The sequence below is a fragment of the Carcharodon carcharias genome, chromosome 1 (assembly GCF_017639515.1).
Source record: "Carcharodon carcharias isolate sCarCar2 chromosome 1, sCarCar2.pri, whole genome shotgun sequence".
Classification (NCBI taxonomy): Eukaryota; Metazoa; Chordata; class Chondrichthyes; order Lamniformes; family Lamnidae; genus Carcharodon; species Carcharodon carcharias.
Genome location: NC_054467.1, coordinates 198,315,744 through 198,343,092, shown reverse-complemented (window position 1 = coordinate 198,343,092; position 27,349 = coordinate 198,315,744). Strand labels below are relative to the sequence as shown.

General features: G+C 41.2%; 1 protein-coding gene across 4 annotated transcripts in view; it reads left to right on the top strand.

Moving 5' to 3' along the window:
* The window catches only part of tln1 (talin 1), a 263,163-nt gene that overhangs the window by 215,038 nt on the left and 20,776 nt on the right, over positions 1 to 27,349 (top strand). For all 4 annotated transcript variants that reach the window (XM_041201957.1, XM_041201976.1, XM_041201949.1 and 1 more), the window contains 14 exons: positions 5,373 to 5,516; positions 5,634 to 5,795; positions 6,121 to 6,261; positions 7,847 to 8,028; positions 10,744 to 10,876; positions 11,790 to 11,891; positions 13,014 to 13,184; positions 16,376 to 16,525; positions 16,794 to 16,895; positions 16,977 to 17,096; positions 20,320 to 20,466; positions 21,391 to 21,557; positions 23,977 to 24,160; positions 25,341 to 25,466. In XM_041201957.1, the coding sequence (XP_041057891.1) occupies positions 5,373 to 5,516; positions 5,634 to 5,795; positions 6,121 to 6,261; positions 7,847 to 8,028; positions 10,744 to 10,876; positions 11,790 to 11,891; positions 13,014 to 13,184; positions 16,376 to 16,525; positions 16,794 to 16,895; positions 16,977 to 17,096; positions 20,320 to 20,466; positions 21,391 to 21,557; positions 23,977 to 24,160; positions 25,341 to 25,466 (2,031 nt within the window). The remainder of the gene's footprint in view (positions 1 to 5,372; positions 5,517 to 5,633; positions 5,796 to 6,120; positions 6,262 to 7,846; positions 8,029 to 10,743; positions 10,877 to 11,789; positions 11,892 to 13,013; positions 13,185 to 16,375; positions 16,526 to 16,793; positions 16,896 to 16,976; positions 17,097 to 20,319; positions 20,467 to 21,390; positions 21,558 to 23,976; positions 24,161 to 25,340; positions 25,467 to 27,349) is intronic.

Sequence of the window (27,349 nt, the reverse complement as noted above, 5' to 3'; positions counted from 1 at the left end):
GCATAAAAGATTTTAAAATATTTAAAAATAATGGGAATAGGTGGGAAAAGAAAAATTTATATAATTTATTGGAAAAAAAACAAAAGGAAGGGGGAAGCAGCAAGGGGGTGGGGATAGGGGAGGGAGCTCAAGACCTAAAGTTGTTGAATTCAATATTCAGTCCGGAAGGCTGTAAAGTGCCTAGTCGGAAGATGAGGTGTTGTTCCTCCAGTTTGCGTTGGGCTTCACTGGAGCAATGCAGCAAGCCAAGGACAGACACGTGGGCAAGAGAGCAGGGTGGAGTGTTAAAATGGTAAGCGACAGGGAGGTTTGGGTCATTCTTGCGGACAGACCGCAGGTGTTCTGCAAAGCGGTCGCCCAGTTTACGTTTGGTCTCTCCAATGTAGAGGAGACCACATTGGGAGCAACGAATGCAGTAGACTAAGTTGGGGGAAATGCAATTGAAATGCTGCTTCACTTGAAACGAGTGTTTGGGCCCTTGGACGGTGAGGAGAGAGGAAGTGAAGGGGCAGGTGTTGCATCTTTTGCGTGGGCATGGGGTGGTGCCATAGGAGGGGGTTGAGGAGTAGGGGGTGATGGAGTAGTGGACCAGGGTTTCCCGGACGGAGCGATCCCTACGGAATGCCGATAGGGGGGGTGAAGGGAAGATGTGTTTGGTGGTGGCATCATGCTGGAGTTGGCGGAAATGGCGGAGGATGATCCTTTGAATGCGGAGGCTGGTGGGGTATAAGTGAGGACAAGGGGGACCCTATCATGTTTCCGGGGAGGGAGGAGAAGGCATGAGGGCGGATGCGCGGGAGATGGGCCGGACACGGTTGAGGGCCCTGTCAACGACCGTGGGCGGAAAACCTCGGTTAAGGAAGAAGGAGGACATGTCAGAGGAACTGTTTTTGAAGGTAGCATCATCGGAACAGATGCGACGGAGGCGAAGGAACTGAGAAAATGGGATGGAGTCCTTACAGGAAGTGGGGTGTGAGGAGCTGTAGTCGAGGTAGCTGTGGGAGTCGGTGGGTTTGTAATGGATATTGGTGGACAATCTATCACCAGAGATTGAGACAGAGAGGTCAAGGAAGGGAAGGGAAGTGTCAGAGATGGACCACGTGAAAATGATGGAGGGGTGGAGATTGGAAGCAAAATTAATAAATTTTTCCAAGTCCCGACAAGAGCATGAAGCAGCACCGAAGTAATCATCGATGTACCGGAGAAAGAGTTGTGGAAGGGGGCCGGAGTAGGCCTGGAACAAGGAATGTTCCACATACCCAATAAAGAGACAGGCATAACTGGGGCCCATGCGGTTACCCATAGCCACACCTTTTATTTGGAGGAAGTGAGAGGAGTTGAAGGAGAAATTGTTCAGCGTGAGAACAAGTTCAGCCAGACGGAGGAGAGTAGTGGTGGATGGGGATTGTTCGGGCCTCTGTTCGAGGAAGAAGCTAAGGGCCCTCAGACCATCCTGGTGAGGGATGGAGGTGTAGAGGGATTGGACGTCCATGGTGAAGAGGAAGCGGCTGGGGCCAGGGAACTGGAAATTGTTGATGTGACGTAAGGTGTCAGAGGAATCATGGATGTAGGTGGGAAGGGACTGGACAAGGGGAGAGAGAAGGGAGTCAAGATAACGAGAAATGAGTTCTGTGGGGCAGGAGCAAGCTGAGACGATCGGTCTACCGGGGCAGTTCTGTTTGTGGATTTTGGGTAGGAGATAGAAGCGGGCCGTCCGAGGTTGGGCGACTGTCAGGTTGGAAGCTGTGGGAGGAAGATCCCCAGAGTAGATGAGGTCAGTGACAGTCCTGGAAACAATGGCTTGGTGTTCAGTGGTGGGGTCATGGTCCACGGAGAGGTAGGAGGAAGTGTCTGCGAGTTGGCGCTCAGCCTCCGTGAGGTAGAGGTCAGTGCGCCAGACAACAACAGCACCACCCTTGTCAGCGGGTTTGATGACAATGTCAGGGTTGGACCTGAGAGAATGGAGTGCAGTAAGTTCAGAGAGAGACAGGTTAGAATGGGTGAGAGGAGCAGAGAAATTGAGACGACTAATGTCGCGCCGACAGTTCTCAATGAAAAGATCAAGAGAAGGTAAGAATCCAGAGGGAGGGGTCCAGGTGGAGGGAGAATATTGGAGGTAGGTGAAAGGACCTGTTGAATGGGGAGAGGACTCCTGCCCAAAGAAGTGACGAAGACGGCGGAAGAAGAGTTCAGCATCATGCCGAGCTCGAAATTCATTGAGGTGAGGGCGTAAGGGTATGAAACTAAGTCCTTTGCTGAGCACTGAACGTTCAGCATTGGAGAGGGGAAGGTCAGGGGGTATAGTGAATACACGGCTGGGGCTGGGATTGGAAGATGGGGTGGGGACGGAGGGACAGGCAGGGGTGGAGGGTCCTAGATGGGTGTTGGTGTCGATGAGTTGTTGGAGCTTGCCCACATGTCTGTCCTTGGCTTGCTGCATTGTTCCAGTGAAGCCCAACGCAAACTGGAGGAACAACACCTCATCTTCCGACTAGGCACTTTACAGCCTTCCGGACTGAATATTGAATTCAACACCTTTAGGTCTGGAGCTCCCTCCCCCATCCCCACCCCCTTTCTGCTTCCCCCTTCCTTTTGTTTTTTTCCAATAAATTATATAGATTTTTCTTTTCCCACCTATTCCCATTATTTTTAAATATTTTAAAATCTTTTATGCTCTCCCCACCCCCACTAGAGCTATACCTTGTGTGCCCTACCATCCATTCTTAATTAGCACATTTGTTTAGATAATATCACCAACTTTAACACCTATGTGTTCTTTTGTTCTATTGTTGGTGACATCTTTTGATGATCTGCTTCTATCACTGCTTGTTTGTCCCTACAACCACACCACCCCCCCTCCACTTTTCTCTCTCTCTCTCTCTCTCTCCGCAACCCCCAACACACACCTTAAACCAGCTTATATTTCAACTCTTTGTTGGAGTCGAACTCAAGTTCTGTCGAAGGGTCATGAGGACTCGAAATGTCAACTCTTTTCTTCTCTGCCGAAGCTGCCAGACCTGCTGAGTTTTTCCAGGTAATTCTATAAAAGTAAGGATGTTATGCTTCAGTTATACAGGTCATTGGTGAGACCATACCTCAAATACGGTGTATGGTTTTGGTCTCCTTATTTGAGGAACGATGTAAATGCATTGGAGGCGGTTCAAACGAGGTTTACTAGATTGATACCTGGAATGAATGGGTTGTCTTATGAGGAAAGGTTGTTCAGACTGGGCTTATTTCCACTGGCGTTTTGAAGAATGAGGGGTGATTTGATTGAAGTATACAGGATCCTGAATGGCCTTGACAAGGTGGACATCGAGAGGATGTTTCTATGTTTCCTCTTGTGGGTGAGTCCAGAACTGTGGGGCACTGTTTTAAAATTAGGGATCACCCTTTTAGCACAGAGATGAGGAGAAATGTTTTCTCTGAGAGTTGTGCAACTTTGGGATTCTCTGCCTCAAAAGGTGCTGGAGGCAGGGTCGTTGAATATTTTTAAGGCAGAGATAGATAGATTCATGTTAGGCAAGAGAATCAAAAGTTGTCGGGGTTAGATGGGAATGTGGAAATCGAAACACAAGATGATCAGCCATGTTTTTATTGCATAGCGGAGCAGGCTCGAGGGGCCGAATGGTCTACTCCTGTTTCTATTTCTTATGTTCTTAATTATCACTTGTAAATTAAAATGTGCAGTGGTTTCTTTCTCAGTTACTGTGTGGCAAAGCATTCCATACTTGAACACATCAACAGTAGTTCTTTACTCTGCTCCTCAAGTCCTCGCTCTCCTAGTGATAATTTTAAATTGTTAACCCCGCATCTCTCACTCCACATCCAGTGGAAATAGATTAAAATAGTTCTGAATTTTTAAATCTTTTAACATTTGTTAGTTTCTCTGCTTCTAGCGAAGTAGCCCCACTAAATCAAATCTCTCGTCATAGTTTTCTACCCTGGCATGATCCTGATGAATTCATGCTGTATGTTCTCCATGGCTTCAATATCCTGCCCACTGCGCACACTACTCCAACACTGGTTCAATTAAGGTTATAAATTTAACATTTTTATTCCTGTACATTGTAACCCAAAGCTCTTTTTATGACTTCATCCACGTACACTTACATTTGTATGGAATTAGTTGTTTGTCCGGACCTTTCAGTGGATTTCCTGTAGTGTAGTCTGACATTCTTTATTTCCTTTCAGCATGTAGTACCTCACAATTATTTAAGTTAAATTGCACTGTACACAATCTTTGCCCATTCCACTAATCTGTTTTCCTGACGCTCTTAAATTCTTTACCATTCTTTATGAAACCACCCACTTTTGTGCTGGCAGCAGATTTTGAGAATTGTGTTCCCTATACCAAAACCCAAATTGTCAGTATGAACCAGTGGGGGAAAAAAGATTCACTTTAGCGCAAACAGTTTGCCTTCAACAAATCAATTTTGACTGTCCTTAATTAAGTCATGCATCTCCAAATGAATACTAGTTTTATCTTATTTTGGGATCATAGAATGGTTACAGCACTGAAGGGGGTCATTCTGCTTGTCCCATCTGTGCCAGCTCGCTGCAAGTGAAACTGTTAGTCTCACTCTCCTGCCTTTTCCATGAAGTCCAGCAATTTTCTTGTGCTAATGTGCAGCAATCTTAAGTTTTCTTCATATAAATAAATACAGATCATGTGGAAAGACAAGTAATAGCGTCAATCACAAATGTACTGGCAAAAGCAATTTTGCATAAAGGATTGTCATTTCGGGTGTACTAAAGGCAGTACTCTTAGTGTTCAAATATTTCAGTTTGAAACTATCTGAATTTTAAGGTAGGAAAGCCTTTGAGTCACTTCCATATCATATTCTGAACCTTTGTGGCAGAATTGTTTTTTTTTAAAAAAGATGCTTTGGGTCCCTTGAATAGCTGTTGTCATCTGGACATCAGCTATGCATTTGCTTACTTGATGTAAGATCATTACCGTATGTACTGAGTAATGAATCACAGTCTCTACAATATAAATCAATGCATTTATGAGCAGAATAAATGGAAAACTTGTATTTCGGATAATTTAATTGAGTGACTCCCAAAGCAAAGGTTCTGTGCCCTGCCTTTCACTTAACCAGATTTTTAGCACGAGTGTTAGTGTGCTTCTTTGTCATGTAACACTTGCATTAAGGGTGCGAGGAAGGAAAATGTGATGAATGTTTAGTTCCACACTTGGCCAGTATGAAAAAGGGGGCCTGAAACTCGGATTGTTCTATTTATATAACTGGAAGGTTGAAGGTAGGAAGAAACTTATAAGAGACAAATTGTTTTTTTTTAAATGTTCAAAAACTTACTCATAACCTTTTTAAATGTTGCCTCCCCCACCCCCCCCCCCCCCAACCCAGGCTGCTTACCTTGTAGGAATCTCAGATCCCAACAGTCACGCTGGTCAGCAAGGACTGGTTGACCCAGCTCAGTTCGCACGAGCTAATCAAGCAATCCAGATGGCTTGTCAAAACTTGGTGGACCCAGCCTGTATTCAGTCACAGGTAAGATCAGTTCTTGCTGTTGTAGTTTCAAAACATTTATCTCTACAGTAAATTTGTTTTTGGAGCTCTGTAGATGATTGTTGGTAATGTTTGGCTCACGCCTGTTTTTCAATGTAGGTCTTGTCTGCTGCCACTATTGTTGCAAAACATACCTCTGCCTTGTGCAACGCCTGCCGTGTGGCTTCATCCAAGACGTCCAACCCTGTTGCTAAGAGACAGTTTGTTCAATCAGCCAAGGAGGTGGCGAATAGTACAGCCAACCTTGTGAAGACAATCAAGGTATCTCCCAGAAAGTTTGTGTTGAAAGATGAATATGGCTTTGGTAGCAACTTCTGTGGAGTTGAGTCAGCTAGCAACAAATGGACCACATAAAAGTCACTTCTATTTCTTAGAAAATAAAGTTGCTGCTAAGTAAGAATATGGCAGTTTTAGAAGGACCCTGGGCTGCCCTCAGCCTTGTACTAAGTGAGTTTGATCCATTAGAGATTGTTATTGTTGGTGGCTTAGTCTAATCTGTACTAACTCTTGTTTTTATACAGAAACAGTTGTGATATTTTAAGCATATCCTGGGGCAATCTAAAAACCCTTATTTTTGTTAATATAGGCTCTTGATGGTGCATTCACAGACGAGAACCGTGAGAATTGCCGGGCTGCAACAGTTCCTCTAATAGAAGCAGTAGAGAATCTGACAGCTTTTGCGTCCAACCCAGAGTTTGTCAGCGTTCCAGCTCAGATTAGTCCTGAGGTATAGTATAAACCAGGCTAGCTGCATGATGTAGAAAGAGAACTGTGATAACCTTAATGGTGTAATCAAAATGGCCAGTGAACAGTTCACTGAATTCAATTATGCATATGGAGTGTCTTCGACTACAATTAACAATGCATAAGAAATCTTCCAATCGATTCTTTAACCGTTAGCCAAGAATGCTACTGATGACAGAAGAACAATAGTTTGAGATAGAATGAGAATCTAGTTGTGAACAGTGATAACTAATTCAGTGCTGTGGTGATTGTAGTGAAGAATAGGAGTGCCAATCACCTGGATTTGATATTTTAGTACAGCATTAGAGAAAAGAACATTTTGAATTTTAAGGCCCTAAAAGGGCCTGACAGATCTAGACCCTGAGAGGTTGTTTCCCCTGGCTGGACAATCTAGGACACCGAGACACAGTTTCAGGATAAGGGGCCGATCATTTAGACCTAAGATGAGAAATTTCTTCAATATCGCTGAAAAGAGGAATATGTTGCCAAAACTTTTCATCTTGCACTCATCAGGGCAAATACAAGAGTGCCAAATTTCAAACGATCACCACAGTTTATAATATAGAAGAAAAGGGTGCTGGTTGGTTGGAAAGTCAACTCTGGTTGAGACATTGCCGCAGAGAAAGCACCAGGGAATGATAGGCTCCCCAAGCTTTCGGGTAATTCAAAAAAGGCACTAGGTTTAAACATATTCCTTTTGTTTGCTGAGAATGGGTCCCTGCATATGAATGTGTTGCTTCTAGTAAGTGTAAATGAGCCACGTTACGAGCTCTTATATTGATTGTTAGTGTAGCTTTTAGCACAGTCAGGATTGTTCAGCAAGTGCTGCCCAGTTGTGGAATCACATCTGACAGCATACGTTTTCTTTTGGGCTTTGTAAACATTCCAGGATCATAAATCTTTGGAATTCTCTTATCTGAGGGTTGTGGATACTCCATCGTTGAACTTATTTGAGGCTTAGATAGACAGATTTTTGGGGTTTCAGGGAATCGAGGGATATGGAGAGCAGGAAAGTGGAGTTGAAGCCAAAGATCAGCCATGATCGTATTGAATAGTGGAACAGGTTCGATAGGTGGCATGGTCTCCTGCTCCTATTTCTTACATCCTTATCAACTTGTTGATACTGTTGGATTCCAGTGACTGTTTTTAAAGCACTAAGATCTGACAGCACTGAATTATGCAAACATGCACTCTCGAGGAAAGTAATATTATCCATATGTAATTGAATGTTAGTCAAAAATTGGTGAATTTAGAAAAGAGCTGCGGGGAATGGGGTTGGTTGAAGCAAACTACCCTTCACTGTCTTATATGGTTTATTTAAAAACAAGGTAGTTGCATTGGTTGGTCACACATCTGAATACAGAACACTAAACAGTGCAGTCATGCAATAATGCTGCCGTATCTTTTTCTATTGGAGTCGGTGAATAATTTTCACTGCTTGTCCACACGAGGGCGACAAATATCTGAGATATTGACTGCTCTTTTAACAAAACTTCAGTAAAATAATATTTGAGCAGTACAATTAATTATTTCACAATGTATGCATATATTTGCACTTTTTGCGGCAGGGTCTTAAAGCCATGGAGCCCATTGTTGTGGCTGCAAAGACAATGCTGGATAGTTCAACTGGTCTCATTCAGACTGCTCGCTCCCTTGCTGTGAACCCAAAAGACCCACCAAAATGGTCTGTTTTGGCTGGACACTCTCGAACTGTCTCTGATTCCATCAAGAAACTCATTACTTCAATCAGGTACTTCTTTCCATTTAACAAAGTTGTTTTGAGAGAACTTGCATTTAAAAGTAAAGCTCGCTTGGGTCACAGTTTGATTTGCTTTCGGTTTAATGTTGGCAATAATTGTATTTAAATTATCTGGAGCTCTGTTAAGTCTTTGTAATGTTGATCTGAGATTTGGATGGCTCTGAGCTTTGCTTGTGTAAATTGCTTTATAATGCTGTAATACATTCCCAGTGTGCTTTTTTTTCATTTTTGGTTTGTTCCATCTGTTGACACTCCACTCCTATATAAGTATCTACTCATGTCCGATGTCCTCCTTTAAAGGAGCTGTATGAGCACTTGTTAAAAAATCTTAGTTGTTTAGTGTTTTAAGACTATAATAAGCCTCTAATTTTGGTAGGCGTTTTAAATATAAATCGAAGAGGTGGTGGACAGTCCGTTTATGTGAAGCTTAAATTTGTATTAGTTTTTCTTAATAACTATTTTATTAACCCTTTCTTTCCCAATATTACCAGGACTGCCATGAGTTACATTTTTGAACAGTAGGCTATTCCATGTTGCCATTTAATGTAACTCCACAGTCATCAAACTTCTATGAAAAATAGAGCCACCAACATTCAAAAAAATCCCAGGCTTAAGATTCTTAGTTGTCCTTTCCATTTTTGGGGCATCACCTGAAATCAAAAACATATCTAAAAACACAGCTGCAGGCTATGGCCTGTTCCCTGCTTTAAGCTTTGGCTTAAGCTTTAGTCTTGCTCTTCCTCCACGGTTATCACTTTACTTTTGTAATTGCTGCTATTTGTTTATAAGCAGTCAGTAAATTCTGTTAGAAGGTAGGAGTTATTCTCCTGGTTGCTTGGATATGAAAATAGTGATGTATTTAGATGAATATTAATTAATTACCGACTTGTCTCATTTGCAGTTAAGGGCCTCTTTTGATGCGTGGTCTTCAGATTTGTCATGCTGCTTTTGATTGAATCTCATTCCCAGAAAAGACCTGCAATTTAAACCTGACAGTGTTGTGGTTTCAGTCCATGTTTTGTGATTGCACTTAAGTTCCAGGAGCTGATAAACAAACTCACCTTTTATACATAATTCAGTGGCATATACAAAAATGCTGCCACCCTCCGTAAACTCCATAAAAATAAACTCTGCTGCTCATGTCCTAACTTGCACCAAGATCTGTTCCCCCATCTCCCCTGTGCTCGCTGACCTATATTGGCTCCCAGACCAGTACAGCCTCAGTTTTAAAATTCTAATTCTTGTTGTCAAATTGCTCCATGGCCTCACACCTCTACCTAATAATCTCCTCCAGCCCTACAAACTGCCAAGATCTCTGATCGGTACTAATTCTGGTCTCTTGTACATCCCCAAGTCTTTTTTTAGCTCCACCATTCAGCTTCCTATGCCCAAAGATCGATCTCCTTAAACGTCTAGGCCTCTCTACCTCTTTCACCTCCTTTAAGCTGCTTCTTAAAGCCTACCTCCTTGACCAAGCTTTTGGTTATCTGATCTAATATCTCCTTATGTGGCTCAGTGTAAAATTTATTTTACTAACACTCCTGTGACGCTCCTTTGGTGGTTTACAATATAAAGGATGCTATATAAATGTAAGTTGCTGTTTCACCATCCAATTAAGTTTTTAGAAAAATATTATGGAAGAATTGGGAGTTTCCATCTCCCTCTTTCATTCCCACCAGGACTTAGCATTTTCAGGAATGTTTTTAGTTTCTGGGCCACAAAGCTGGCAGTTAGTTCAGCTCAGGATTTGTGACTGGGTTGGGCCAACAACATCTGTTTATCATTGATGCTCCATATTCGAGGGTAAACCGACTAATGCAAGGCAGATGAAAGCATTTAACAATCTCCCTGACGAAATGGAATACTCTAACTGAAGGCCTTGCCAGGTTAGCAAAATATAAGCATTGAGGTTAATTTAATTAAGACCTGTGTAAATTGCAATAAGTTCTCCCAGCCCCACCCCTCGTTGCAATTAAAACTCCAAGGCGTACTGTCAAGGATTGTATATTTGGTGAAAGCGATACGTTCTTAGTAGAAGTTTAGCTATAATTTCCAGCATAACCTTCACCACTGAGTTAGGCTGAGTTACAGTTTTTTGATCTACAGGCAAGTCAAGGGCTGTGGGTGGTGCGGGAAGATGGGGAGCAGGGGGCTGGTGGTGGTGTGGGGGGTCACAACCAGGTCAGTCATGATCTTATTGAATGGTGGAGCAGACTCGATGGACCAAATGACCTGCTCCTGCTCCTTTCTCTTATGATCTTTTCATTGTGCAATGGCACTTTGAGAGTTAAATTCTTTCTTTAACAAGTTACAATAAAAATTTATGAATAGTCAACGGGAACTTTATTTCGCATGTGTGAAAATTGCAGTGGTTTTGGGCACAGTGTATTTCATAAATATTCTGCATATTTTGGTCATGTGTTTCACATCGGACCTTTTGTGATGTGCGCTCTGCAGTGTAGCACTCGAGGCTCTTGGGTTATCTTGGACTGAAAATCTTTAAAATACATATTTCAGGGTGAGCAATTCAAAAAGAATGTTCCTTCTTTTGTTACTTTTTTCCTCAAGAAAACAAGTGCAAAACGTATTGTTGCGATATACGATATGTAAAGATTCTGGATTTATTACTTTACAGCTACAGAATTATTTTTGTAGTAATTCACATCACAGGATATTAACACTACATGTTTAATTTCTGGCCTTCAGAGATAAAGCTCCAGGACAGAGAGAGTGTGATGAAGCCATTGAGGTTCTCAATCGATGTATCAGGGATGTTGACCAGGCATCTTTGGCAGCAATTAGTCAGCAGTTGGCACCACGGGAAGACATCTCCCAAGAGGCGAGCGGCAAATACTTTCCTTATTCAGTGATCTTCTGTAGTTCAGTTATGCCTGTGTCTCAGTTGTTATTTTAAAATAAATCTGTATCCAAACAGTTTTTTTTTTTACTTACTGCGAAACATCATGTACCAATATTCAAGGACATGGTGTAGCAATGTGCAGTCTCATTGACCCATACACAGTTGAGAAGTTTGCAGTCCAAAAGAAGGCAGTTGCCAGAATGCGGGAGACTTGAGTGAGCCGCACTCTATCATGTTAACAAACCTCAACAATTTGTTGTAGTGTGGTATTGCCAGGGGCTTAGGACCTGGTAACCAGGGTGTAGTGCATGTCTAAAGATGGGGAGGGTAAGAGACTTTGAGGATCATGAAAGTGTAAAATGGGCATACAATTTCTCAAGTGACAGTTCGTATTCTGTAAATGCTGTCAGCCATGGATCAGTGGTAGTACTCTCTTCCGTGTCAGTATGTTGTGGATTTAAGTCCCACACCAGACACTGGAGTACAAAATGCAGATTGGCTCTCAAGTACAGCATTGGGAGTGTCCTGCATTGTCAGAGGTCTATCTTTCATCTGAAAAGTTAAACCCAAGGACCCCTGCCCACCCTCTCTGATGGATGTAAAAGATCCCATTCTACTATTTCAAAGAAGAGCAGGAGAATTCTTCCTGGTGTCTTGGCCAATATTTATCCCTTAATAACGTCATTTCAAAAAAAAATCAATCATTATCCCCTTGCTATGTGCAAATTGGCTGCTATACCAACTATGACTACATTTCAGAAGTATTTAGTTGATCCCAAGTTCTTTCTTTAAGTTCCTGCTATCTTGAACAACTACACGATCAATAAAAATGCCAAGCTGGAGCTGACATCTTGTTCTGACTGTTTTATTTTTTATTTCAATTTTCCATTAGGCATTACATGACCAAATGGCTGGAGCTGTTCAAGAGATCAGCAATCTGATTGATCCAGTGGCAACTGCAGCTCGGGCTGAGGCCTCACAATTAGGACACAAGGTAAAAAGGCAATAGATTCCTGGCACTACCTCTGCAACAAAACATCTTTTGATGTGCATTTCTTTTAAACTGTAAGTGAAGATGTACAAAATTAATGTTATAACTATTGCATACAAAACATGGCATCCTCAGCTCGGGGGGCACAATACACAACGCACTGAATTGCAGTACACAGAATCATAGAAAAGGATGTTTTAGCCTATTATATTTCAGAGCATTGCAACTCAGTTTCGCAGTTGCTAATACAACGAGTCCCTGATCTCAGTCAGAGGTTTTAGGAAGGTGCATAGTAGAGCCGAGACCCTTCACTTTGATAGCATTTCAGAAAGTTGGCACTGCTCTCATGTTCTTCCCTGTGACAAGTTCAAGGGGAAGAGGACGGAAAATCTGTAAAATCAAGAAGATTGAATTCTGAAGTGTAAAGAGAACAAGTAAAATTCTTCAGTCTCAGCTAACTTTGTATTGGTAATTTTTTTTAAAGCTTGCATTCCTGAAGACTAACATCTGTGAGCCGGCTTCTGCTTACATAGTTAAATGTGACTCTTTAAACATGGCAGCTCATGGATCCGAGTCTGCCACCAGGATATGGAGGGTGTGGAAACATTTGGGGTTGACTCAAGTGTGAGAACTCCCAGAATCCAAACTAAGAGTCCTACACATACAAGTATACTTTAACATTTTACAATTGGCTTCATGTCATTGTGAATTAAAAACCAACATACTGTAAAACACATTGCTTTCACAGTAATATTTCTGTATGGCTTTGACTTCATTAGCCATAAATATCTTGAGCAATATTCTGTAGCACTATCACTATTGTCAAATAAGGGTTAAATACGATGCTTGCAGTACTGTTTACATTTTTTCATGTTCTTTAAATGTATATTGGTAATGTGGAATGAGTTCTGTTTGATTAAATCCAGTATTCCATATTCAAAAATAAGCAGTGGTTTAGTATTTGAAACCAAAGTTTTTCAGGCATCAGTTTAAAATGATGTCCGATGTTCACTTCATGGTAGGGCTCTACTTAAGGCAGTTGTGTATTTATGCTATAGAGAAAATTGAGAAGTGAATTAGGATTTCTTCAGATTGATGGTTGGGTGTATTGTCACAAACTTACAGGTATCTCAGATGGTGAGTTACTTTGAGCCCCTCACCATGGCCTCAATTGGTGCAGCATCAAAGGCAGTCAATCACCAGCAGCAGATGAATTTGTTGGATCAGACCAAGACACTGACAGAGTCTGCACTTCAGATGCTATACACAGCTAAAGAGGCAGGCGGCAATCCAAAGGTAAACAAGTATGCTCGGGAATTTGTTAAGGCTTGTGGCCATATTTGGTTTATGTTTGCAAATGCATAATTGTTTCAAGCACATGCAGTTCTTAACAGTCTAAAGAACGAGCAGAGAATTCTTTAGCAGTGATTCATATTGTCCATGTTCTTATTGAGTATGTAATATGTTGTAAAATCAGAAATTTACAGCACAGAAAGACACCATTCAGCACATTGGGTCCACGCTGTTTAACAAGCAGCCATACAGCCTAACCCCACTTTCCAGCTTTTGGTCCATAGCTTTGTAGGTTACAGCACATCAAGTGCAAATCCAGATACTTCTTAAATGCTACAAAGATTTCTTCCTCTACCACTCTTTCAGGCAGAGTTCAAGATCCCTATCACCCTCTGGGTGAAATGATTTCCCCTCTAATCTACCTACTCTTACCCTAAATCAATGCCCCCTGTTTATGGACCCCTCAACCAAGGGGAATAGGTCCTTCCTATCCAGCTTAACTAGACCCTCATAATTTTGTTTGCTTCAATTAGGTCTCCCCTCAGCCTCCTCTGTCCTAAAGAAAACTTCCCTATCCTATCCAGTCTTTCCTCATTTTAAATCTCCTTGTACCTCTCTAGTGCAATCACATATTTCCTATAGTGTAGGGAGCTGAACTGCATGCACTATTCCAGCTGTGGCCTAACTAATGTTTTATACATTTCCAGGATAACCTCCCAGATCCCATATTCTCTGCCTTGACTGAAGGCAAGTATCCGGTATGCCTCCTTGACGACCTTAACTACCTGTCCAGCTACCTTCAGGGATCTGTGGACATGCATTCTCAAGGTCCCTCTGCTTCTCTACACACCTCAGTATCTGCCTATTTATTATGTATTCCCTTTTCTTATTAGCCTTTCCCAAATGTGTTACCTCACAGTTCTACAGATTGAACTCCATTTACCATTGTTCCGCCCACTTGACTAATCCATTGTTATCTACTTTAAGTCTTTATTCTTTTATGGGATATGAACATCACTGGCAAGGCCAAAATTTATTAACATCCCTAATTGCCTTTGAGAAGGTGTAGATGAGCCATCACCTTGAACTGCTGTAGTCCATCTAGTGTAGTTACACCACAATGCTGTTAGGGAATTCCAGGATTTTGACCCAGTGACAGTGTAGGAACAGCAATACAGTTTCAAGTCAGGATGGTGAGTGGCTTGGCTGGGAAATTGCAGGTGGTGTTGTTCCCATGCATCTGCTGCCCTTGTCCTTCTAGGACTAGGTGGTAGAGGGTTTGGAAGGTATTGAAGAAGGAGCCTTAAGTGAGTTGCTGCAATACATCTTGATGTGGTGCGCACTGCTGCCATAGTGCTTTGGTGGTGGAGGGAGTGAATGTTTAAGGTGGTGGATGGAGTGCCAGTCAAATGGGTTAATTTGTTCCTGGGTGAAGTTGAGCTTCTTACTGTTGGAGCTGCACTCATCCAAGCAAGTACAGAATACTCCATCACACTCCTAAATTGTGACTTGTAGATGGTGGACAGGTTTTGAGGCCTCGGGAGATGAATCACTCGTCACAGAATTCTCAACCTCTGACCTGCTGATGTAGCTACAGAATTTACGTGGCTAGTCCAGTTAAGTTCCAGGTCAATGGTAACTCCCAGGATGTTAATGGTGAGGATTCAGCAATGGTAATGCTATTGAATGTCAAGGGGCGATGTTTAGATTCTCTCTTGTTGGAGATGGCCATTGTCTGGCACTTGTGTGGCACAAATGTTACTTGCCGCTCATCAGCCAAAGGCTAAATGTTGTCCATGACTTATTATAGTTTTCTTCTTCATTATCAACCACACCGCCAATTTTTGAGGATGATGTCATACGGACTCAAAACATTAACGCTGTTTCTCTCTCCACAGATACTGCTAGACCTGCTGAGTTTTCCAGCATTTTCTGGTTTTGTTACAGCCAATTTTTATATTATCTGAAGACTTCTTAATCATACCCTTGCATTCAAGTCTAGATCATTGCCATATATCACAAAACACAATGGACCTAGTATGGAGCACTGCTGAACTCAACTGCAAACAACCTTTCACTTACCAAAACACCCATCAACCACCTTTATCCCCTACCTCTGTCAATTTTGGATTCAGCTTGCCACTTTGCCTTGGACCTCATAGGCTTTTACTTTTGTAACCAGGCTGTCATGTGGGACCTTATCAAAAACCTTGCTAAATCCATATCAACTGCATAAAATGCTACCCTCTTCAACCCTCATTTTTATATCTTCAAAATATTCAAACGTTAGTCAGACACAACCTTCTCTTAATAAATCCGTGCTCGACTGTCTCCAATTAATCTGTGTCTTTCGAAATGAATCTCAGTATTGAGATTTCAGTATCTGTCATACACTTCCCTTTTATTTCTTTAAGCCCCATTTCATGAAGAGGGCTCTGAATTTGTTACTCTCACCCCTTTTCTTTGAGAACCTATTTGCTCTGAACCCTCACTATTTCTTCCTTGAAAGCCTCCCATGGATTTGGCATTGATTTACCTTAAGGAGCTGTCTCTAGTCCACTTCAGCCAAGTTGCATCTCAGCTTAGTAAAATTAGCTTTTCCCCAATTGCTTGTAAGTAAATAGGCCTTTCAGAATTTAATGCATTGATTGGATGCTAACGAGCTTCATGTGTAATAGATCCACATACAGATTGTTAAAAGCTTTTTTGTGTACAGGTACAGAAAGTAATCAGAGAGTCTAATGAATTGTTGGTCTTTATCTCAAGTGGGTTTTACTGAACCTTTGTCACCTCCCATCTGGAGGACTCCATTCAGTTTTGAGCACTGAACCTCAAGAAAGTCATATTGGCCTTGGAAGAGCTAAAGCACACATTCACCAGAATAATGCCAGCGTTTTAAAGGGTTAAATTATGAATCCAAGTTGTACAAGCTTGATTTGTCTTGAGTTTTGTAGGTGGAGGGATGATCTAATCAAATTCTTAAAATTATAAAGAAATTCAATGGAGTGGATAGAGAAAAACTATTTTCTCTGGTGAGAGACCCAGAGCTTGACCATTTGGGAGCGAAATTGGAGAGTGTACTTTAAAAGCATAACATATAGTAACTTCCACAATGGGGTTAGTTTGTGTATTTTATATGCTGGTGCAGCATCAAATTTTTGACTTTCATCTTTTTGTTTCTTTTCCTCTTCTAGCAAGCAGCTCAAACACAGGATGCCTTGGATGAGTCTGTCCAGATGATGAAGGAAGCAGTGGAGGACTTGTCAGGAACACTTGGAGATGCAGCTAGTGCTGCAGGTGTTGTGAGTGGGATGGTCGACTCCATCAACCAAGCCATAAACAAGGTGAGATCATATCATGTTGGAGATGTGAACACAGTGTCTGGTAACAGGTTCTTACACAGTGTAGTTTGGATCTTCAATATCTAAGAAGACTGTTAAAGCCTATAAATTGTTAACCACAGCTATCAGTTTTACTTTTGGAAAAGCATATTGGTAATTGTGTAATGTTTCAAAATAATATAGTGTTGAGGGTTATAGGGTCTCAATCCATAACTTTATTCTGTTTTCATTGGTATCTGCAGGATCTTATGTATTTTTGCTTTAAACATAGATTGATGAAAGTGCTTCAGGTGAACCCGAGGGTTCATTTGTTGACTACCAGACCACCATGGTGAAGACTGCCAAAGCTATTGCTGTAACAGTTCAAGAAATGGTAGGTGCAATTCATTTAGTTTTGACTTCATGCTCGGTCTAAACTTGAATTGCTGTTTCTCATTTGAGATTCTGTTCATAGGTTACTAAATCAACCACCAATCCAGATGAGCTGGGGACTTTGGCCAATCAGCTTACCAGTGACTATGGACATCTGGCACAAGAAGCCAAACCTGCAGCCATAACTGCTGAAAATGAAGAGGTAACTTATAGTGCAGTGTTACCTGTCAAAACATGGTGTATACCTGATACAATCATCTCTCCTTTTTCTATAGAAGAGTCATACAGACTCGAAACATTAACTTCATTTTTCTCTCCACAGATGCTGTTAGACCTGCTGAGTTTTTGCAGCATTTTCTGTTTTGTTTCAGATTTCCAGCATCTGCAGTATTTTGTTTTGATCTGTTCAATACTCCCATGGTGCAACTTTTGCACAGCAGGACCCCATTCCATTCTACTTCATCCCTCTGCACCCCCAATACACTGTCATGCAATCTCATGGCAAAGAATAAAATTAGATCAGTTTAGGAAACAGAACTACCGGAAATTCCTCTTCAATTTCCAAAGACAATCAAAGTAGTTCTTGCAGACAACACCCCCTCCCCACCACTAAAACCCTCTTTCCTCCTATAGGTAGCTATGGCAGCCATACTCTACTCCCCTTTGAATATTTCAAGCAGATTCTCAGTCGCAGTACAAGCCAGCAACTTGTCTCCTTGATCTGACAAAGCGGTGTTAAATCTTCTGGTTCACATAAGTTTGAAATAATCACACTTCTAGATTCAAAATGCTGAAGCTTCTTTTTACAGTTCTTCATGTGGCTGGTGGGCTGACACGTTGTTGCTGGGCGCCTGACTGCAGTGCAGCAGTTAACGTGGCACCCTGGACAATTAGTTCCTATAGCTCTTTGTGAATAATAAAAATATAACACTCTATGATTGTACATGTTCCTGATTTAAGATGTAAATTATTTGGGGTATTAACATTCTTTGTGCCTTTTTGTTGGTATACAGTTTGTTCTTTGAACAGAATGCATAATATAATTTGAATAACACTTGATGGTAGTTCTCATAACGTTCACATCAGCCTGGTATTGTTTTAAATGACCGGAGGTCTGTGCAAAATACATAGTTTTTTTTCTGTCATAACAGAAAATGATTGATATACAAGTTGGAATCAATATTATGGAAAAGCTGCATGTGCTACCGTTGGCTATTGTCACATTGTTTTTAGGCTGGCTGTTTCCTCCCTCCAAATAATGTAACTTGGCTCGTGAAGACTGAGCCACACAGCCAATTTTGAAATGGTTTGGCCATTTGTTTGGCTCGATTTTAAGCTGTTGAAGCAGTGGGCGCAAGTTTGGGGGAGGGGGGTTGTGGGGGATTCCAGGAGGTGCGTGGGAAACTCGGGAGTAAGTGCAGCACATCTGTCAGTGAGTTTTTAACCCAATTACTGCATTGCCATGTAGTTTCCAGTATTTAAAGGGAACATGAAATTTGATGGATTCTTGAATTGGGGGCAGAGGACACAATGAGTTGATTAAAATTCTCAGAGGAGGTCACTCCTTTTAAGAATGTACCGTTGCAGGGCTCAAGCAGGTCATGCACTAGCTCAGATACTTGCACCTCAGTGGGACCGCTAAGGAAAATAGCTGGGTTTTGTTTGACTCACATCACAAGTGAGTGAAAGCTGATGGTGGATATGAGGATAACAGTGGGAATTCTGTGTCAGAGACCACAGGACATTCCAATCTCTGCTCAGCTGGATGCAGATGCTGACGAGTAGAGCTGTCTATGAAGAGGATGCCCTGTAGAACGTGCAATCTGCTGGCAGGCTTTTCAGGCACACTGCACGCTCATATAGAGAGCCAAGCTCCAAGTCACTCGCCATCCTGATTTGGAACTATATCACCATCCTTCACTGTCGCTGGGTCAAAATCCTGGAACTCCCTTCCTAACAGAATTGTGGGTGTACCTACACCACATGAACTGCAGCGGTTCAAGAAGGCAGCTCACCACCACCTTCTCAAGGGCAGTTGGGGAGAGGCAATAAATGCTGGTCCCGCCAGTGATGCCCACATCTCCTGAATGAATTTTTTAAAATAAAATGGAAGAGTCCATCTTAATCATGAGTGACATGATGCCACAGACACTTTTGATAAAATGTTCATCCAGGGAAAGAGTGGCCACTTGAATGGAGTATCAAACGCAGCGATTAAAGAAGTGCATGCAGACCGTCACAAATGTCTTGGATGCAATGAATGCCACCTATCTCTCTCCTCGCATCCTCCAGCCAGTGCTGTTCTTGCACCTGCTGGTGCTGCTGCTGGTGATGGTCATCTTGTTCTCATCTGAAGTTCAAAGTAAAAGAGCATTGGTGGCACCAATGCTATTCCGATAGGCCAGAGCTTCAAAGTGGAGATAAGAAGTGCAATCCTCCAAAGTTGTGAAATTAACCTTTCCGTAGAAGTACTGTGAGTAAAGCCTTTCAGGCTATCGGGTAAGAAAGCGCTGTGCGGTTTCAATACTTACTGTCATGTCTTCAGCTTCTTAATTCCTGCTGTTTTATTGCCTTGCTTTCATTGATGAGTTTGAGAAAGCAACCACAATTAAATTCCAAGAGCCATGTTAATATCACCATACTTGAGCGATTGAAATTGACAACACGGCCCTCACTGCAGTGCAATGTGGAAATCCCATTTGATTGGTGTCACATCCACCACCACCGACGCACACTGGCAACAGTGTGTACCATCTACAAGATGCACTGCAGAAACTCACCAAGGCCCCTTCAAAACCTGTGACCTCTGCCATCTAGAAGGACAAGGGCAGCAGACACATGGGAACACCACCACCTGCAAGTTCCCCTCCAAGTCGCTCACCCCCTGGCTTGGAAATATATTGTCGTTCCTTCACAGGTCAAAATCCTGGAACTATCCCCGTCCCTAACAGCAAAATGGGTGTACCTACACCACATGGACTGCAGCGGTTCAAAATGTTGGCTCACCACCATCACCTTCTCAAGGGCAGTTAGGGATAGGCAACAAAAATGCTGGCCTAGCCAATGATGCCCACATCCTGTAAAAGAATATTTAAAACACAGTATCAGCGGATTGAGCTTGGCTTCTCGATGCACATTAATTTTCTTGCTTTTAACCCCTACCTGCTCTCGAACCCATGGGTACTTGCAAATTAAAATTCATCACAAAGCTGATATGGGTTTTAAATTTGGTGAGCAAACCATTTCAATATTCATAAGATCTCAACAAAGAGCACTGGGTCTGACTAATGTTTGAAAAACCATTTGCGCAAGTTTTGTGGACTTTAGAGCTGTTGCATTGTGATTAATGAAAAAAACCTTCTGATCTGATTATGCGGTACCCACTTGAGTCTTTTCTTAGAATCTGTTTATGAATCAATTTCTAGATTGGCAACCATATCAAGAATCGTGTGCAGGAACTGGGTCACAATTGTGCCTCATTGGTTCTCAAAGCTGGTTCTCTCCAGTGCAGCCCCAGCGATGCCTTTACAAAGAAAGAACTCATTGAATGTGCCCGCAAAGTCTCCGAGAAGGTAATGAATTATCGTAAAGAACATTTTAGAAATGGAACTTCATCTGCATTCAGCTACTGTAATGTAATGCTTTTTTGGCACAGAGAATTGCTACTTGCTGACTAGCTTGCACACAGTCTAGTTAAGCGTGAATCTGGGTGATTTACAATGTTCAGAAGTCCTTGATTTCTTAGTCCTAAACCTGACCAAGTTCACGTTTGCCAAGGTGACAATCAGTTAGAATTGATTTCTAGGCAGCTTTATAGCACAGGAGGCAAAGCATACAGAATATGGAGTGTGATGAAAAGCTTTGTAGAATCAGAATAATTTTTACAATACATAATTAACATACACATTCTAGTCTGCTCTGAAATGAGCTCTCCTTGACAGGAGAGAGACTGTCCTCTCGAAGCCTGCTGATGCTGAACTGCTGTTTGTTGTCTTGATTTTTAAAACTATTTTTCAAAGACAATTCAAAATTAAAAGAGTTGTTTAACACCAAGCTACATGATGTCTTCCTGAGTGGCCATACACTGCTTCAGAAATGGTCATTGCTTGGAATTTTTGCAAAAGAATCTAGCCATCATCTATTTTAAATACCTTATGTCTGCATATGTATTCACCAATCAACGAGGGGCTGGCTTCAAAAGTTAACATCTGTTAACCAAGAGCAGCTCTAACTCAGAACATATATTTTAAAAAACACTTGGGATCCAAATCTTTTCTAAAGACAATGAGCAAAGAATCCTAAACTGTGACTTGATCAGTAAGTGGAATTGATATGGCCAGCTGAGCCGTTAAAGGCTGTGATCGTGGCTTTTGCCAACACAAGGAGAAAATCCAATGGAGGCAACAAGAAAGTGATGCTATTGTACCTAAATTGTAAGTGAGTCTATTTCACATACTGGATTATGACCCAGAAACTGTATATCTTATACTTCCCAGATTTCCCATGTGTTGGCAGCTTTACAGGCAGGAAACCGTGGAACCCAGGCTTGCATTACTGCTGCCAGTACTGTATCTGGTATCATTGCTGATTTGGACACAACAATCATGTTTGCTACAGCAGGTACACTAAACCGAGAAAATGAAGAGACCTTCGCTGACCACAGGTAAACTCATGGATGATAGTTTTAGCACCTTATATCTATGTCTTTATTCAATGCTCAGTATTCTACAGGTTAGAACACTATACTTTACTAGTAATTTGGCAAATTATAATTTTCTTATCGCCCATTAGGAGCCATTTCTTCACTGAAAACCAGTAAATGGCTTTGGGGTGTCTGCCAGGTCACAGATTGAGTGTGCAGCTTGAAGCATTTGCTATGGTTATCAGGCCCTCCGCAATCTCCATTCCTGCTTCCACATTTCTGCTCCCAACCTTCCTCCTCCCTTCCAGAACCATGACAGCGGTCTCCTTGTTCTCACTTCCACCTCACCACATTCAATAGATTATTCTCCACTATTTTGGCACCACCAAATACATCTTCCTCTCCTCTTTTAGAGCTCTGCTTGAACCACTTCCTCTGACACCCTAGTCCACTCCTCAATCACCCGAAATGCCCCTTTCCCTTTCCCAACATTTGCTTTTTTACCTCCTCCTTCATTGTCCAAGGACACACTTTCCAGATGAAGCAGCAATTTACCCGTACCTTCAATTTAGCATCCTTTGTTTGCTACTCATGAGGTGATTTCCTTTATACTGGGGCGATTGGATGACCACTTTGTGGAACACCTTCATTCAAGTTGCAAGCATGACCCCAGGTTTCCTGTCACCTGTCACTTTAATTCTTGACCCCAATCCCAACCTTGTCTCTCTCTGTCCTCTGCTCCCTACACTGTTCCAATGAAGCTCAAGGGATAGCACCACCATGATTAGGCACATTGCAGCCTTTAGGTTTCAATATTGAATTCAACAATTTCAAATCGTGACCTCGGCCCTATTTTTTCCAGATGACAGGTATTGGTTATTTCTACTCTTCCCATTTGAATCTCATGTAGACCCCTTTTGTTTCCTTGCTTGTCCTATTACCATCTCCTATTGCCTTGCGCTATCATCCCTTTTGTTATTTAATCTGTTCTGCCTGCCACCTAACTCTCACTTTTTCCCTTTTGTTTTTTGCTCTCCCCCTTTTTCCAGGCCCCATTTGCTGTAATACCTGTTCCACCTGTAACGTTTTCCACTTCTGACCTGAAACATTAACAGTTTCTCTCTGCACAGCTGGTAGCTGACCTGAGTCTTTCCAGCATTCTCTGTTCTTATTTCCGATGTCTAGCACTTAGTATTTTGCTTTTGTTGAAGCATTCATCCATTGGTTTGATTTTCCTCTCTCTTCCTAACCCATCCTTCAACCACAATGTGGTGGGGCTTGTGGAGTGCAAAAACTTGGTTAGGCCCAGTAATCATAAAGTTGAACCTATCTCCAGTCACTCCAGATCATAGGAGAATGACAGACAAATCCAAGAAGTGGTGTTAGTGTTTCCATTGGGCACATTTTAGGATATGCAATTTATGAAACTAGTCAGTGCATGTTGTTAAGTTACTGTACAAGCTCCATTTCACTAACCCCTGACTAGAATCCAGCATGGTTCAGAGCAAAAATATGTAAAACAAATATGTAATGCTGTGTTGTTCCATAATGATGTTTGAGATGTTTTATATAAAAATTTATACCACTGGTTGATCTAAGGAATTATGGGCTTGCTAAATTGGCTAGTTTTGACAATTCAGCTCAGTTGCAATGATAGGAAAATTACTTCTAACATTATTATAATTCTCATATCAGGCAGAGGCTGTTATTTAAAAAATTTTTTTGTCAATTAATATTTGTGGCACTGTTGGCTTAGTCCTACAACTCCAAGCTCCAGTGCAACCATTGAGCATGTAATCTAAATTCTCATTTAAGTGAGGGAGAGTGCTGCATTTGCATGAGCTGCGATCTTTTGGATGAGATGTTAATTTGAGACACTTGGGTTGATGTGCAAGATGCAGTGGGACCATTTGAAAATCGCAGGTGAGTTCATTTAGCCAGCATTCATCCCTCTGTCAACAACACAAAAAAAGGTTAACTGATCATTCATCATTACTCTCTGGGGCCTCATTGCAAATTGGCTGCCACATCTGCTTACAAAACAACAGTGACTAGACTTCAAAAGTAATTATTGGCTATAAACTGTTTTTGAGACTCTGAGATGCATTAAAAGTGCTACATAAATGCAAGTAACCTCATTTCTTACTGTAACATTTGTGAAACTTAGTTTCTGAATTATGAAAAACAACCTATAAAACTTTGTTCTTCAGCTAATCGCTTGCCTGTGAGACCAAACATTGGCCTCACCCTCTAATCTGAGGTCTGGCTGAGACCGGTATTTTGATATGTTTTGGAGAATATCCTTGTATCCTTGTTTGTAGAGTTGCATGTCTATGGATTGCATCTCAAACAAACTAAAACATTCACAAATCTGTTGCTAAATATCTTAAAAACTTAAACTGTTCTAATCTTTGTCTTGAATCTTTTGTTATCATTTTAGGGAGAACATTCTAAAAACTGCTAAAGCTCTGGTGGAAGACACAAAGTTGCTTGTATCTGGAGCTGCTGCAAGTCAAGAAAAGTTAGCACATGCCGCACAGTCTTCAGTTGTCACTATTACTCGACTGGCAGAGGTGGTGAAATTAGGAGCAGCGAGCTTGGGCTCAGATGATCCTGAAACACAGGTCAAAAGCTTTCAGTATATTTTGCCCTTTTCATAACTTGATCTGTTGGACTTGAGCTGCAATGTGCAACTTCCTATTTTCCATTACAAAAAACATTTTTTTTCTATTTCATTCGTGGGATGTAGGTGTTATTGCAAGGCCAGCATTTTTTGGCCGTCCCTAATTGCCTTTGAGAAGCTGGTTAGCGACTCGCCTTGAACCACCGCAGTCCGTATGGTGAAGGTTCTCCCACAGTTCTGTTAGGTAGAGAGTTCTAGGATTTTGACTTCTTTGTGACATACCTAGTAACCCTGCTGAAATCGGCAAGGTTAATTATTAACCAAGGCAATGTTTTAAACATTCACCCACCTCCAGCTCCATTCTCTGGCACAGCCTTCTGGTACAATTACAAATGGATAATGTGCCTGTATTTTTACTTGTTATACCAGCACACTTTAAACTGTAGTCTCCTGTTTTAGCAAGTAATTTTACATGCTTTCTATTGCATAAACCCCAGAATGATTCTAATTACATTGGCTTGTTGAAGTGTTTTTCATGAATGTGAAAAATGTGTAGTTTTAACCATTTAACTTGACTGATTTAATGCAAGTCATATTCTGCTTTGTATTTTTTTTTATTCATGGAATGAGCGTCGCTGGCTAGAGTGCAGAGGATTCTGCCAATACTTTCTCAAATTAAAGATAAATTAAGTCAATCACAGTGCAGTATTTTTAAATAAATACCACCATACACTGTAGGTTTTTCATATACTGTTCTATAATCCAGTTTTATGATGTAGTGCAATGAATCTCATGTCAATTCCACTTTTACAGAGTGATTCTACTGGAGCAATAACATATCCGCATCCTGATAATGTAACTAACAATAAAACTGGATTTTTCATTCAGTTGGTCTTTTTATCCAGTTACATTTTAAATTGTAATGACTGAGAGTTCGTGCTTTGGTTATTGTTGGAGGAGTCCCATTTTGGAAGCAGTCATTGAAAAAAACATCTGTTTTGGTCATCTGATATGCCGAAAAACTTCTCTGTTTTTTCACTCCACAGATGCTGCTAGACTTGCTGAGTTTTTCCAGCATTTTCTGTTTTTGCTTGATTTCTAGCATCTGCAGTATTTTGCTTTTATCATGCCGAAAAACTTATTTAATTTGTAATCAGCCTATCTTGTTTTGTTTTTCTCAGGTTGTCCTGATTAATGCAGTGAAAGATGTAGCGAAGGCCCTGGGAGACCTTATTAGTGCTACAAAAGGGGCATCAGGAAAGGCTTCAGATGATCCATCCATGTATAATCTCAAGAATGCTGCCAAGGTAGTTATAGAATAAATATCATTTTCAGTGTGATTCAAAATCACATAGCAACTATTTTCCACCTGCAACCCCAAATATTTTTAGTAACAGTTCTCAATCATCAGTAGGCATTTGGTACTTTGCTTACATGACCATTCTTCATGTATGAACCTGGGTGGGGTCAACAGGCTGTTCAATCAACACGTGCATTACAGTCAAACCCCATCATTGTCCTCATCTACTATATTGACCATTCTTCCATCTTTCTAGCCAATTACCAGTAAGGCAGATTAGAGTTCCCCCACTGACTGACCCAGTGAGCAGGTTTCAGTCAGCATTAACAAACTTGCAGATGTGTAGCATGTTTAAGACAGGAAAAAAAAAATCCCATGGCACTTTACGTGGAAATAGATACTGAATATAAGTGATGTAGTTGGGATAGGTTCCCGGAGGCATTGTTAAATTTTGAGAAAGCAGGGAGAGGGGAAGCGAGATGGAGGAGTGTAGGAAGGGCAACTGATGGCTCTACCACCAATGGCAGTTTAGGAGGTGGGGACAGTGCCAGTGTGTCACTGTTAGAGGAATGGAGGTCTTAGGATCACAAGGATGGAAAAGTTCATATTTTGGAGCAATGCATTGGGAGGTTTTTTGCAGACAATGATGAGGATTTCAAAATCCATGCTGTGGTGGGGTGGGGATAGTGTAAGTTGGTGAGCATCGTAATGATATGTGGACCTAGTGAGGAACAAAAAGAGGACAGTAGAATCTTGGAGTTTATGAAAGCGCTTGGGAGAGTAGTAAGGAGGGTGTGAAGAGAAACCAAATCTAGGGAATAAATTAAGGTTATGGCTGTGGTGGTAATGAAGTAAGGGTAGAGATAGAAAACTCGAGGAAAGTGGAGTTAAGTGGGTATAGTAATCAGAATATATAGGGTTAGAAACTCAACATTGTTGAGAAGGACACTGAGATTACAGACCATCTGTGCTGTGGGTGAGCAGCCAGGAAAGGTGGTAAAGTCAACAGTAAGTGTACCAGTTCATTTTTTTACAGGGACTGAATAGATGCCTTTGATCATTCTAAAATTTACTCACTGTCAAAAAGGTGTCTGACTGTACAGAGATAATTGTAGATTCAAGGGATGTTATACTAATGAAGAAAAGCATTTCACCAAGGATGGAACGTTGAGATATATTGGAATTGACCATGTAGTATGCATGAGGAGAAGCCATCAAGCAGCAGACTCTAATAACTATTGGATTCAGAATTAGTTCTGACCCTCTGAAACTTCTTAAATTCTTACTAGCCAGCCTGATCCTAAATAACACATTAAAATGAAATGGATAGAGGCATGTACCAAATAGCATGTTTCATGAAAAAAAGATTTTTTGCTTAATTTGGAAGAAAAAGCTTTGAAAAATCGCCAACTGAAATTAAGCTGTGCCACTGGTATTTGTGTTCCAGTGCAATTGATTGAAAAAATTTGGTATCTAATGGCAAAATGGCTACTAAACATTAATCTTTGCTCATAGTAATTTATTCGTAAAGCCTACTCCATTATGAAAACTTGTAAAGTCACACAATAACCATTACAAACCACTATCTGTTAGTGACTATTGCTTGTACTTCTCTATACCTGGAACTTGTTTTATATGTGGCTGGCAGTCAGTCTTTTATGTAGATCAATGGTACACTTTATATCGTGGGCAGATTTCAAATCCGTATACAGAGATAGATTAATGCTAATTGTTGCATTTGAGGTGATCTTTATGACATCAATGCTTTTTCTGACTTTAATACTTTTTAGAAAATAATTTTACTAACTCTAACTGTACTTGCCCAGAAATCAAAACGTTAGCAAAAATATTTTCATGACTAACAACTTCAGATTTTAGAATGAATGTATA